Source organism: Hemiscyllium ocellatum, chromosome 45 (assembly GCF_020745735.1).
Source record: "Hemiscyllium ocellatum isolate sHemOce1 chromosome 45, sHemOce1.pat.X.cur, whole genome shotgun sequence".
Taxonomy (NCBI): Eukaryota; Metazoa; Chordata; class Chondrichthyes; order Orectolobiformes; family Hemiscylliidae; genus Hemiscyllium; species Hemiscyllium ocellatum.
The window spans coordinates 21,893,967-21,907,890 of NC_083445.1; the positions used below are offsets into that span (position 1 = coordinate 21,893,967).

Sequence of the window (13,924 nt, forward strand, 5' to 3'; positions counted from 1 at the left end):
ACTATAGACAAAATACAAATCTGGCTCTGTAACCCAGTGAGGACACAGAACTAAAAACGTTGTCTTTATCCAGTGTTTAGATCTGGCACTGTAGCCCTAACTAGAGCACAAAGCTGGCTCTGTAACATTAGCCAAGGCACAGAGGTAGCACTATAACCTGAGCGAGGACACTGACATAATGTGGCCCCCACTGAAGAAGCTGATGAATGAAATTCAAAATCAACATTTGCCGAGCAGAGCTGCTTTGAGAATGATGGGATCAGACTTAACACAAGAGTTCACTATACTTCAACTCACCTCTCGAAGATACAGAGTTAGTACATTCGTAATATCGTGAGGAGAGTTCTCGGACATGTCGATGAGGTCCCACCCATTTTCGAAGGAATGGCGTAGTTTGGAGATGCGAATCTTTGAACCATTCACCCGATAGAGCCCCTGAAAAATCAGAAATTACAACATTGATCTATAACGCTGACATCTGATTCTAATTATTGAAAGAAAAACAAACAGCTCACTACCTACGGTAAAATGCCACAGCACCTATTGTGGGATATGATGATAACTCTAGTGCAACTCAACAAGGAGAGGGAGATTGGCAATAGATTCTTTGGGAGAGGGTAGATGGGCATATTCCATGTAGAGGGGATTTAGACACACACCATCTAGAGAGTCAAGAGATGACAACACAGTGAGAAGGTGGTAGCAGACTACTGTTGCGGTTCTGGTAATTATCTGCCAGGCTACCATAGCAATGCTTCCCTGGCTCTCTATCTCCAACATATTCGGTTTCCAACACTCTGATCTTGGCTGGGTTGCTCTTACCTGTACATTCAGTGCCCGGCTGTCGATCTCAGCTATGCATTTTCTGATGATGAAGGGAACCTCATCAGCTGCCTCCCTTGGAACCTGTGCAAAGTCAACACCAAAGAGAGAGACCTTGTTCTGCAGCTTCCGATGTCCACATATGATGGCAACCGATTCGAGGCATTTCCTATGACATGCCAGGTAGCACTGTGAAGAGCAAATACTCAAATAAACACAATAACTCAAATACTCAGCACCAGCGAAGCCTCAAAGAATATCATGCAGATACACACAGCTTGTGAATGGATGAACATTACAGAAGTTATTTTCAACAAAGGGCTGCAAGGCTTCTCATGCACTCACATGGAGAATGCCCTTTCCTTTAAATGCTGCATCTCCTTTCTTTCATATGGAAGGCAGGAACAGGAGGAGGCCATTCAGCCCTTCAAGCTTGCTCTGCTATTCAGTATGTTCTTGATTCAATCACCTGTTCCTGTTTTCTCCTTAGACCATTTGACCCCGTTAGCCCTAAGAACTCCTACTCAAAAACATTCAGTGTTTTGGCCACAACTGCTTTCTGTGACAGAGAATTGCAAAACTGGCTTCACAATTATGTTCCAGGCCCCAATTTTCTTGCAGGCAATGGCAATGGATGTTTGTAAGTGTTTTACCAGGGGAGGGACTGCTCATATGAACATACTAATTAGAAACAGGAGTAGACTATGTGACTCCTTGAGGCTGCTCCACCATTTGTTTAGATCATGGCTCATTTGACTGTGCCTCGAACTCCACTTTCCTATTTGTTTCTCCACCCCCAAACCATGACTCCATAATTGATCAAAAACCTATCTAACTCAATACATTTCAACGACCCAGTCTCCATTGCTGTCTGGGCAAGAGAATTCCACAGACTAAGGTCTATGTGTGAAATAGCGTTTTTCCTTCATTTCCAACTTGACTGGGACATCCCTAATTGTTAAGTTGTGTCTCCTAATCTCTTCTACAAGAGGAAATAATAGGCACTTGCAGTTTTCACTCCTACCCCTAATGCAGGATTTTATGTTTCAGTAAGATCACCTCTCATTCTTCTAAATACTAATGGATACAGGTACTGCTTGGACCATCCTTTCCTCATAAGGCAACCCCTTTATTTTAGGAAGCAGTCAAATGAATCTTCTCTGTACTGCTTCTAATACAACTTTTTATATACTTTCTTGATTAAATCTGTACAGCTGTGATCTCACCAAAAGTCCTGAAAGACTTTAGTAGAGTTTAACTACTTTAATATCCATTTCCCTTGCAATAAATGGCAACATTCCTTTTCTATTGCCAACCCTGTAACCTCAGTTTCTCCTGAAGAACTCAGACAGGCACTTCCACTGGGTGAAGGGGGCCAAGGAAGATAAAGTGGGGTTTCAATCTCACAGTTAAGCTTCTGCAAGAACATCAGCTGGATCTCAAATCAGTTGTTAAATGTCCCCCCTTCTGAATTTACTCCTCAAGGCCCGAGTTTTCTCTTGGTCATAGTTCCTTGGTGAATCTGCCCCAATAAGCTCCTCTGCCAATGCACTTGCAGGTTACTCCATTCTATCAGAGCAAAGCTGATCATGCCCCCAGCTGACATTCACTCGCTCACATTCCAGCAAAGGTTAAAAGCCACCAGATGGTTAGTCAGGAATAGAAGCAACAGATACAACTGTCTGTAACTTTCTGAGCTAGCAATGGGCACTGGAGCACCAATCAAATGCAGAGAGCCAATGTCTTGTGCCACTTTAGACTGCATTCAGCAGTGCTCAGACAAAACCAACAGTTCAGGCAACTAACCTGCTCACACTCGGCTCCATTCACCACAATGAGGCCTTCACACTCACGGCATTTGGTTGGCGCTCGGAGTTTCCTCAGGTGGTGAGTCTGTGCTGCTTTGGAGAGAGGGATTTTCTTGAAACGCCCTGCTGTTCCTGAAGTTTCATTGATCAAGTCAGTCAAATCTAAGAGAAAATTTTCAAGATAAATTGAACCTGTATTATACTACCCTCTCCACTGTCCTTCCCTATTCCTGCCTCTGTGCTGTCATTTTCTCATCTTTTCTTTCTGTTTTGCATTCATTTTCTCTTCCAAATCTACTTGCATTTTCTCTCATTCTCCCCTATCTCTCCCTTTCCCCATTTCACCATCAACCATCCCTCTTGTCCATTTTCTCTCTCATCTGGTTCTATCATTCCCCTTTCCCCTAAATCGCCATTCTCTGCCACCACAACAAACACCATTCCCTTTTCTCTCTCATTTGCTTTTCGCACTATTGTGCTCTTTTTGCTTTCTTGCTCATCCCCTCTAATTTTCCTTATCACCTTACCTTCCTCTCTTCTTTCACCCTTTCTTCCTTCATGCCCATTCTACATTCTCAGCTTCCTTCTGCTTGCTTTGGGGAGCAGAGATTGATAAGCTGCCAAATAAAATGACAGACCAATGTCTCCTGCCTGTCCACCACTCCTGATTCAACAGGTGTGACAGCAAGTCTCAACAAGGTATCTGTAAAAGCCCAGAAAGCAGAGACACCTTGATGTCTCCTGCCTGGCAGATCATGTGATTCACACTAGCTTTCCTCAGACACAGGTGGCATGATGGCTCAGTGAGTGGTAATGATGCCTCATAGTGCCAGGGACACTGGTTTGATTCCATTCTCAGCTGTCTGTGTGGAGTTTGCACATTTTCTCTGTGAGTCTGCATGGGTTTCTGCCGGGGCTCCAGTTTCCTGTCACAGTCCAAGGATGTGCAGGCTAGGAGAATTGGCCTTGCTAAATTACCCATAATGTCTAGTGATATGCAGGTTAGGTGGGGTAGCCATGCGAAATGTAGGGTTACGGGGATAGGGTGGGGAGGGGGGGGGGGGGGGGGGGGGGTGTTGGTGGGGTGGTCTGGGTGGGATGCTCTTCAGAAGGTGGGTATGAACCCAATGGGCTGAATGGCCACTTTCTGCACTATAGGGATTCTATGACACTGACCCCCTCATCATCAGACATGCCACTCATTCACCTATATTTAGGCATTTTCTTATGTATCTAAGCACCAGAAGGACTTCCAACTTGTATTCTGCCAACAGTAAGCCAACTTTTTTCGAGGTGTTCCTCTCAAAGAATATTTAACCCCCCCCACCTGTCAACATACCGCTATCATGCGATCGGATCAAATCTCTCTCTTCAAATTCGTCTGGAGATATCACAGAAGACATAGCTTTTGGTAACTTCCTACCGAAATGAGCTGCAGAGATAAAATGGAGGTTTTTAAAATCGTGCAGGTGTGAGCGAAACAGAGTTGATTCTGACACACAGAGAGAACCTAGTGGCCCAATCAGCAACAAGGCAAGTCACAGCACCTACTGGGCTTTTTTGTCATTTCCAAAGGAACTTGTCACCTCCTCACACCAGCGGTTATGATAAGGCTGTTATATATAGTGAGGCAGGGATAAACTAATTCTCACTTATGCTTATCCTTCTATTTTGGAGATGTTTTCTACTGGTTTCCTAACGATTACAAACCCCCTCCCCACATCCCTGACAGGGTTTGAACCCTGTTGACCCCATCCATAGACCTATAAAACAATATTCACTGAAATGTCAGGAGTACCCTGCAACTCTCAAGTGTCAAGGTTAAACAGTACTGCCCCACAATTTGTGTTGCTCTTTCAGTGGATGGGTGTGGCACTGCCAGGGCCAACATTTATTGTCTTAATTGCCCTGGAGAAGCTGGGTGAGATACTGTCTTGATATACTGCAGTCCTTGGGGTGTAGTCACCCACGGTGTTGTTAGGAAGTGAATTCTGTGATTTTAACATGGCGAAGGTGAAGGAACGATGATATAATTCCAAGTCAAGATGGCCTTTGGTTTGGAGGGTGACTTGCAAGTCATGGTGTTACCTCTGTCTTCCTAGATGGTAGAGCTCACTGTTTGGAAGGAACTGTGTGTCAGTGATGGAGGGCTTGCATGTTGAAGGAGATGGGCAGAATGCCAATGAAACACAGTCACAGTCTAAGAAGAAGGGATAATCCATTCAGAACTGAGATAAGGAAGAATTTCTTCACTCAGAGAGTTGTGAACCTGTGGAATTCTCTCCCACAGAAAGCTGTTGGGGCCAGTTTGTTAGATATATTCAAGAGGGAGCTGCACATGGCCCTTGTGGCTAAGGGATCAAGAGGTATGGAGAGAAAGCAGAAGTATGATCATATTGAATGCAGGCTTGAAGGGTCAAATGGCCTACGTCTGCACTTATTTTCTATGTTCCTATGAAAACGCTGCTTTGTCCTGGATGATGTCAAGCTTCTCAAGTGTTGGAGTTGCACTCATCTGTACAAATGGGGAATATTCAATCACTCTCCTGAGTTATGCCTTGCAGATGGTGGACAGGTTTTGAATATCAGGAAACAGATTACTCACTGCAGAATTCACAGCCTCTTGTGGTTATCATTTTTGTGTTTTTGTGCATGCCAGTAGAGTCTAGCAATATAACCCCTATCAAACCTCAATTGGAGTCAATGGTGTCTAAATTAATCGCACTGTGTTTATGGTAGCAGAGTCCCCATTTCATGTAAATGTGAATTTATGCAGCATTTCTGTTATATTCAATGATTTATGTCATTTTACAAGATATTTCAGCTACAAATTTATGGTGCTGCACGTGTGCGGTACAGCATTCAGCTTCTCCTTTGTTTTTACTGAACAAGAAACTATCCGAGGGAATCTAACACTGGCTTTAACCTTGATTCCAATAGGAACCCATAATTCACTTGAGTCATTTCATTTAAAGCACTGATTTCTTAAGAACAGGACCACAATTTTCAGTGAGGACAACCTATATAACAGCAAACCACCATTACACGTGCTGACTGAGATCAGGTAAATAATCAATATCGTGCTGCATGCTGCAGTTGTACAAAACACTGGTGCAGCCACATTTGGAATATTACATGCAGTTCTGGTCAGCACATTGTAGGAAGGATGTGGAAGCTTTGGAAAGGGTTCAGAGGAGATTTACTGGAATGTTGCCTGGTATGGAGGGAAGGTCTTACGAGGAAAGGCCGAGGGACTTGAGGCTGTTTTCTTTACAGAGAAGAAGGTTGAGAGGTGACATATAAGATCATCAGAGGGTTAGATAGGTGGGACAGTGAGAGCCTTTTTCCTCAGATGGCGATGGCTAGCATGACAGGACATAGCTTTAAATTGAGGGGTGATTGATACAGGACAGATGTCAGAGGTAGTTTCTTTACTCAGTGAGTAGTACAGGCATGGAATGCACTGCCCGCAACAGTAGTGGACTCGCCGTCTTTCAGGGCATTTAAATGGTCATTGGATAGGCATATGGACGAGAATGGAGTTGAATAGGTTAGATGGGCTTCAGATTGGTTCCACAGGTTGGCGCAACATTGAGGGTTGAAGGGCCTGTACTGCGCTATAATGTTCTATGTTGTAATAAATTCTCAATAAAGGCTGACTTAGCTAGTGCCACCCAAATCCCATGAACAAATAAAACAGAAGGCACAGTCCTGAAACCTATCAGCTCAATAAGGCATGGAGGTGTGCTATAATCTGAAGAGTAATGGCTGGAACTGCTGGAGGCTAATTGTGGACAACACAATTCTGTAAGGAGGTTCTTTTGTCCTCGTTCAAGGACAACTTTCGCTGATACGTACCCGGACTGGACATCGGAGAATCTAAGGAACGTGACTCACTGCTTCCTCCAGTGCTTTCTGAATCACTTAAGGCAGGTTTAGTCCCGACTGCATTTCGAAACACTACACAACAAGGAAAGGAATATATAAATTAGAACACTGTTCCGGAAACCCCTAATGTTCAGCAGCTAATGAGAGAAAGGCAAGAATGGAGATTCCAGAACATTCCTATAACATTAAATTGTATGTATAAAGCACAGACTGTGTATTATAAGAACCTAAGGTGCTAATGCCCACTTCAGCTTCAGTGCTCCTGATTACCCTTCTCACTAATTGCACTAATAGAGGAAGTAAAACAGAAAGATTCCATCAATTACGCAGCATAAGGGAAGCCATTTGGCCCATTGTGCATGTGCCAGCTCTTCAGTAGAGCTTTCCAATTTGGTCATAGTCAAACAACCCTTTTCCTTAAAGTATCAGCCAATTCCCCAGGAACTTATTTCCGCCACCCTATCAGATAACAAAAACTCACCAATAAGATTATTTCTCATCTTCCCATTTTGCAGATTATCTTAAGTCTGAGTCCTCTAATTATTGAGTGCCTGTAGAAACAGTTTCTCCCCACATGCTTTCACAAAGTCTCTCTATTTTAAAGTTAATTCTAATTCTCGAAGAGAGAGCAGTCTTTGCTTCTCTGGGCTTTCTGCATAAGATTAGATTCCCTACAGTGTGGAAACAGGCCCTTCGGCCCAACAAGTCCATACCAACCCTCTTAAATCCTTCACTTTTTGTGATATGAAATGGCATTATAAGATCTCTTAAATTGTACTGAAAACAATTGAGTAGGTGGAATAAATTCAACCACAAATTGTAAAAAGTATTGTAGACCACCAGAAGAAGAAAGCTGCCTCTAAAACAAATATTCTTCAGAATCCCTCAATTCTACATGTTAGTTTATGCAAACTACAGTTGGCACTGACTGAATCATCTGAGTTTCCGATAAACTTTGTCTTGTTTTGGCTTTGCCTCATTGAGTGGCCACCTTTGCATCAGTGATTGTGGTTTTGAGCCCCTTTCCTGGACCTGAGCTCACAGTCTACGCCAATGTTTCTCTGCATTACTGAGGTAGTGCTGTTCAATCAGATGGCAAGGCAGTAAACTCTCCAGATGCTCCGCAGATTGCTAAACATCCTGTGTTATTTTACAAAGAGAATGGGAGAAGTCCTCTTCACACCCTGGCCAACAAAATTTCTTGCACTGACACCACCAGAGAAATGACTGAACTCAATGCTGTTTTTTGGAAACCTTGTTGAGCACAAATTGGCTGCTGTGATTGCACACATCACAATGGCAACTAACATTGTGGAGTGCTTTCAGAATCGATTAGCTGTGGTTCAGTGGGTGACACTTATCTCTTGACTTAGAAGGTTATAGGTTTGAAACCCACTCCAATGACTCAGACACAAAATCTAGGCTAGAAGACAGTGTTTACCGTCAGAAGTGCTATGCTTCAGGTGAAATGTTAAAACAAAGTCTGTCTTCCGTCTCAAGTGAATACAGATTATTTCAAAGAAGTGCTGTGGACTTCCCCTGACCAAAATCTATCCCTCAACTAGCATCACTGCAAATCAGATTAGCTGCCCATTATCACATTAGTAATCCAAAGATGTGCAGGTCAGGTGAATTGGCCATGCTAAATTGCCCATAGTGTTAGGTGCATTAGTCAGGAGTAAATGTAGTGTAATGGGGTAGTGGAATGGGTCTGGGTGGGTTAATATTCAGAGAGTCGGTGTGGACTTTTGGGCCAAATGGCCTGTTTCCATACTGTAGAGAATCTAATTTATTTGTGAGAGCTTGCTGCAAGCTGGAAAATTGGCCCTCCCAGCCATGACATGAGCAGTGAGTAAGAGGAGACAGGTCACAGACTCTGCGACAAGGAGATTAAGTTGCAGGTTTCACAGTAGATGCTTATAATTTGGGAAGGAGTATAATCTTTTCTCGTTGGCATCTTAACAGATGTGAAAAGTGTGGCACTGGAAAAGCACAGCAGGTCAGGCAGCATCCGAGAAGCAAGAGAGTCGGCGTTTCGGGAATAAGCCCTTCTCCAGCATCTTCAGTCCTCACTTTTTTTTTTAAGATTAGATTACTTACAGTGTGGAAACAGGCCCTTCGGCCCAACAAGTCCACACCGACCCGCCGAAGCGCAACCCACCCATACCCCTACATTTACCCCTTACCTAACACTAGAGGCAATTTAGCATGGCCAATTCACCTGACCCGCACATCTTTGTGATTGTGGGAGGAAACCGGAGCACCTGGAGGAAACCCACGCAGACACAGGGAGAACGTGCAAACTCCACACAGTCAATCGTCTGAGGCGGGAATTGAACCTGGGTCTCTGGCACTGTGAGGCAGCAGTGCTAACCACTGTGCCACCGTGCCGCCCACGAACTTTCTCCTCACTGACAGAGGTTCCTCCTTAACCTCTTGAGAATAAATAAGACGGGCTTCCCCATTTACAAAATTGCTTTTCATCAACTTACTCAGTTTGTTTTCAAACTCGTCTGACAAGCTCGGCAAGTCACCAGAAGATGCTGACGATCGATGGAGCAAATTAGATGACCTGCAAATTAAAACAAACATACAATTTATCAGTGGGCCAAACCCATCATTCAGTCCCACTACAGAATCTCATCAAACCAAACACTCTATTAATTCTCTCATTACTGAATCTCTTTTGCCATTCCTCATTTGATGTAACACTCACCTCCTGCTGCGAGTAGCAAACTCCTCGAATTCATAAAACTCCACAGGCTGCAGCTTCTTATCCAGGTTCTGAATAAACTCAAAATATTTCTGGCCGGGCTCATAAAGTTTGATGTTCTCATGCAGTGAGCGAAAGGCCAGGGGCACTTGTTCGATTTGTTCCTCCTGCATTTGGAAAAGGTTCACAGAGACCTGGTGAGGCAAATGTATGAAAAGGTTACTCTTCACTGATGCCTCAACCATTCAGATCCAATGTAGTGTAAGGTGTCACCCCACCTCAGAGCAAGTGTCCACGTTGTCTCTGCTGTAACTTCCATTTTACCGTTTCACAGGCAAGCAAAACGTACCTCTTCTTAGATTGATGGAAAATAGGACCAAGAGTAGGCCATTCGGCCCTTGGAGCCTGCTCCACCAGTTAATACAATCATGACTGAGCATCCAGCACAGGAGCCTGTTCATGCTTTCTCCACGTATCCTTTGATCCTTTTAGCCCTAAGAACAATCTGTAACTAGTTGAAAACTTTCAATGTTTTGGCCTCAACTGTCACCTATGGTAGAGAATTCCATAGGCTCACTGTGCTTTGGGTGAAAAAATTTCTCTTCATAGCTGTCTTAAATGGTTTATACCATATCTTTAGAATGTGACTTGTGGTTCTAGGCTCCCTAGTCATCGGGAACATCCTTCCTATGTTTGTTTTGTCTTCTTTTGTTAAAATTATAAGGTTTTTATGAGATTCCAACTCATTCTTTAAAACTCCAGTGAATATGGTCCTAACCAATCCATTTTCTCTTCAGATGTCAGTCCTGCTAGGCCAGGAATCAGTCTGATAAGCCTTTGTTTGAACTGTCTCCATAGCGTGAACATCCTTCCTCATCTAGCGGCTTGGCCTCGCTCTGTTCCCCTTGTTCTCAGTGGGTTTATGAATCATTGTATCATTCAGAGACAATGGTGCAATACACACAAGGCAGTAACGAGTTTTGAGATTTGTAGCTCAGGTTGAGGCTTTGGATGTAGGTTTGCTCGCTGAGCTGCAAGGGTCATTTCCAGATGTTTTGTTACTCTACCAGATAACATCTTCAGTGGGCGTCAAGCGAAGCAATGCTGAAAATTCCTGCTTTCTATTTTTATGATTGGGTTTCTTTGGGTTGGTGATGTCATTTCCTGGTGATGCAGGAGCTACAGAAACAATCATCCAAACACTCACAAACAAAGCTGCATCAGAACATTATTTCAATGAGCCAACACACACTGCAGCAAAAAGGAACCACGCAGAGCAGAGAAAAATCACCTATACCATGTATTCAAAAAGAATGGGTACCCAATGAACACAGTCTGTTGATTTCTCAGCAATAAAACCAAACAAGCAGACAAAACACATCCAGAAACCCTAGCCACTCACCCCCATACCAAAGACATCTCGGAAATGACTGCCAGACTTAGCTTCATGGTAGCCCACAATCCCACCAACACACTAAAACAGCAGCTAATGAACTTGAAAGACCCTATACAGACAAAGGGCAAAACTAATATCATTTACAAAATACTGTGCAAGGACTGAAACAAACAATACATTGAACAAACAGGCAGAAAACTAGCCAACAGGATGCACAAAGACTAGTTGTGATACTGTCACAAGTATCCTCACATGAGGAAGGACACAACTTTGACTGGGACAATACATCCATCCTAGGACAAGCCAAACAAAGACAAGCACGAGAATTCCTGGAAGCATGGCATTCTAACCAGAACTCCTGAGAAAATGAACCGGAAGTGATGTCACTACAGGACATGACATCACCAACCCAAAGAAACCCAAACATTTAAATAGAAAGCAGGAATCATGTATATTGCTTCACCTGAGGCTCACTAGTTACCTAGTGAGTGACGAAACATCTGGAAATGAACCTTGCAACTCAGCAAGCAAACCTACACCCAAAACACAAGGCAGTGTTTGAAGGACAGAGGGTTTTATTTGATATCTAACACAAATGTGACTTGGGAAGATGTGACATAAAAGTGAAAGTAACCATATAGTTCCTCGAGTCCATCCTAACATACAATAAGATCACAGCTGAATTTTTACGTCAACTCCTCTGCTGATTTATACCTTGATTTCCTTAACTCCAAAAATCTATCAATCTTGAATAACTGCAACAACTAAACATCCGTTGCCCCATAGGGCAGCCACTTCCAAAGATTTGTAACCATTTGAGTAATACATTTCTCCCTACTGAAGTCCTTTTTAAATGACTTCTTATGTTTGACACTCTCTCTTTTAGATCAGAGTAGTGCTGAAAAAGCACAGCAGGTCAGGCAGCTTCTGAGGAGCAGGAAAATCGACATTTCGGGCAAAAGCCCTTCATTCCTGATGAAGGGCTTTTGCCCGAAACGTCGATTTTCCTGCTCCTCGGATGCTGCCTGACTTGCTGTGCTTTTCCAGCACCACTCTGATCTAAACTCTGGTTTCCAGCATCTGCAGTCCTTACTTTTGCCTATTCTCTCTTTTAGTTTAGACACTCCAGCCAGGGGTCAAAAGAGCTCCCTAGCATTTACTCTGTCAAAGAATTGCATTCGTTTTAACAAGAAGAATGGCATCATGGTTGGCACAGACATCGTGGGCCAAAGAGCCTGTTTCTGTGCTGTACTATTTTATATTCTAAAGAATACCTTTCATGTTTCTAAACTCAAGACATTATAGGTACAAATTACTGCAATGCTGGAATCTGTACTGAAGCCTAATGCTGGAAATCACGGTGTACCAGACAGCATCCATGGAGAGAGAGCAAACTAACGTTTTGAGTCTAAATGTCTCTTCATCAAACCTAAAGTAAAGTGTGGAGGGGACAGCATTTATCATTTATATATTTGGGGGGGGTTGGTGCTGGGGGAGTGGGTTTAGGGCGTCAGTGAAGAAAAGATGTTGCTAGTTGTAGGAGAAAAAAATCCAAACCACTCTGCCTGCCCACCACTTTCTCACAGAAACCACGTCTGTTCTTAGCCAAACAGAGCTTACCCATAATGCCACCGGCACTTCAACTTGACCACACTCAGCTCAGGAACTAACAGTGAAATGAGACATTACCTAAGGGACCCCCCCACCCCCCCCCCCCCCACTGAAGGAATACACTATCTAGATGGTCTGCTAACTGGTTTTCCTACCTCACAATAGTATCACAGCTCCTGAAGTCCCAAGGGCATTCCCTGTCTCCCCAGTTACTCAATCCCCACAAAGCAGATGCAGACAAGGTGGCACCAAGAGACCTGACAAGAATGAACACTACCCTAGGGACCTAGTGAAGCCAGGATGCTAGCCATTAGCACCCGTTTCTGCAGATTAGCTAAACTTCCTGTTAACTAATGTTACAATTGTTAACTAATGGATACTGCTGGACAAGCAATTATTTTCTAATAACTGCAATTGAAACTGCATTGTCTTATTATTAACATGTCACTACTGTAACCCTATAAGAACTGACTGTATCTAAAGCTCAGGGAGGAAATCCTTGACTTAACTGTGCAAAGTGTCCGTTTTGTATCAGTCCAGTCAATTTCTCCTCCCCATGATACTGTGAGAAATAAATCAGTGTTCATCAGTTTCACAACATCTGTTTGTGGCCTTGATTTGTAATTGGACAATTCTCCGACAATATTTCAGCTTAAATTTTCAGAATATGATAATGGTAGAGCAATGGTGTGTCTCCTGACAGACTTGAAAGGACAGTAAGACATGATAAACTCAGAGAATGGGAAGAAATGTTCACAATGTAAAAGTATTAAACTCAGTATTAAGTCCAGAAGGTTGTAAAGTACCTGTTCCTCCCGATTACGCTGTGATTCACTGGAACACTGCCGTATTCTGAGGACAGACTTGTGGCCATGTGAGCAGGACGCTGTGTTAAGATGACCGCTATGGGAAGGTCGAGGTCCTGCTTGAGCACAGATGGAAGGTGTTCTGCAGAGCAGTCACCCAGTCTGCACTTGGTTCCTCCAATATAGAGTAGGCCACACTGGGTGCAGCGAATGCAATACACAAGATTGGAAGTGGTACAGATCAAATGCTGCTTCCCCTGGAAAGACTGTTTTAGGCCCTTGGATGGTGAGCAGGGAGCAGGTGAAGGGACAGGTGTTGTACTTTCTGCAGTTACATGGGAAGGTGCCGTACAGAGGGAGGGTGGTGTTGGTGGTTGTGGAATGGACTAGGATGACCCAGACAGAACGATCCCTGTGAAATGCAGACGATGTGTTTGGTGGTGGCACTCCGTTGGAGTTGTCTGAAATGGCAGAGAAAGATCCTTTGAATGCGGAGGCTGGTGGGATGTAAAGTGAGAACAAGGGAAACTGGATCACACTGTTGTAAGTGATGAGCTGAAAATGTGTTGCTGGAAAAGTGCAGCAGGTCAGGCAGAATCCATGGAACAGGAGAATTGACGCTTCGGGCATAAGCCCTTCTTCAGGAAAGCCCTGTTCCTTGGATGCTGCCTGACCTGCTGCGCTTTTCCAGCAACACATTTTCAGCTCTGATCTCCAACATCTGCCATCCTCACTTTCTCCTGTTGTAAGTGATGGGAAGGGTGAAGAGTGGAAGCACAGGTGCTAGGTTGGATGCGGTTGGGGGCCCTGTCAACCACAGTGGGTGAGAAACCACATAGACAGGTTTGGCGAATGGGCAAAGTGGCAGATGGAGTACAAC

General features: G+C 43.8%; 1 protein-coding gene across 6 annotated transcripts in view; it reads right to left on the reverse strand.

Moving 5' to 3' along the window:
- gmip (GEM interacting protein) overlaps window positions 1-13,924 on the reverse strand; it is a 168,900-nt gene that overhangs the window by 20,651 nt on the left and 134,325 nt on the right. For all 6 annotated transcript variants that reach the window (XM_060855043.1, XM_060855042.1, XM_060855047.1 and 3 more), the window contains 7 exons: window positions 9,235-9,425; window positions 9,011-9,090; window positions 6,489-6,590; window positions 3,970-4,062; window positions 2,629-2,792; window positions 823-1,011; window positions 298-435 (listed from right to left, as the gene is read on the reverse strand). In XM_060855043.1, the coding sequence (XP_060711026.1) occupies window positions 298-435; window positions 823-1,011; window positions 2,629-2,792; window positions 3,970-4,062; window positions 6,489-6,590; window positions 9,011-9,090; window positions 9,235-9,425 (957 nt within the window). The remainder of the gene's footprint in view (window positions 1-297; window positions 436-822; window positions 1,012-2,628; window positions 2,793-3,969; window positions 4,063-6,488; window positions 6,591-9,010; window positions 9,091-9,234; window positions 9,426-13,924) is intronic.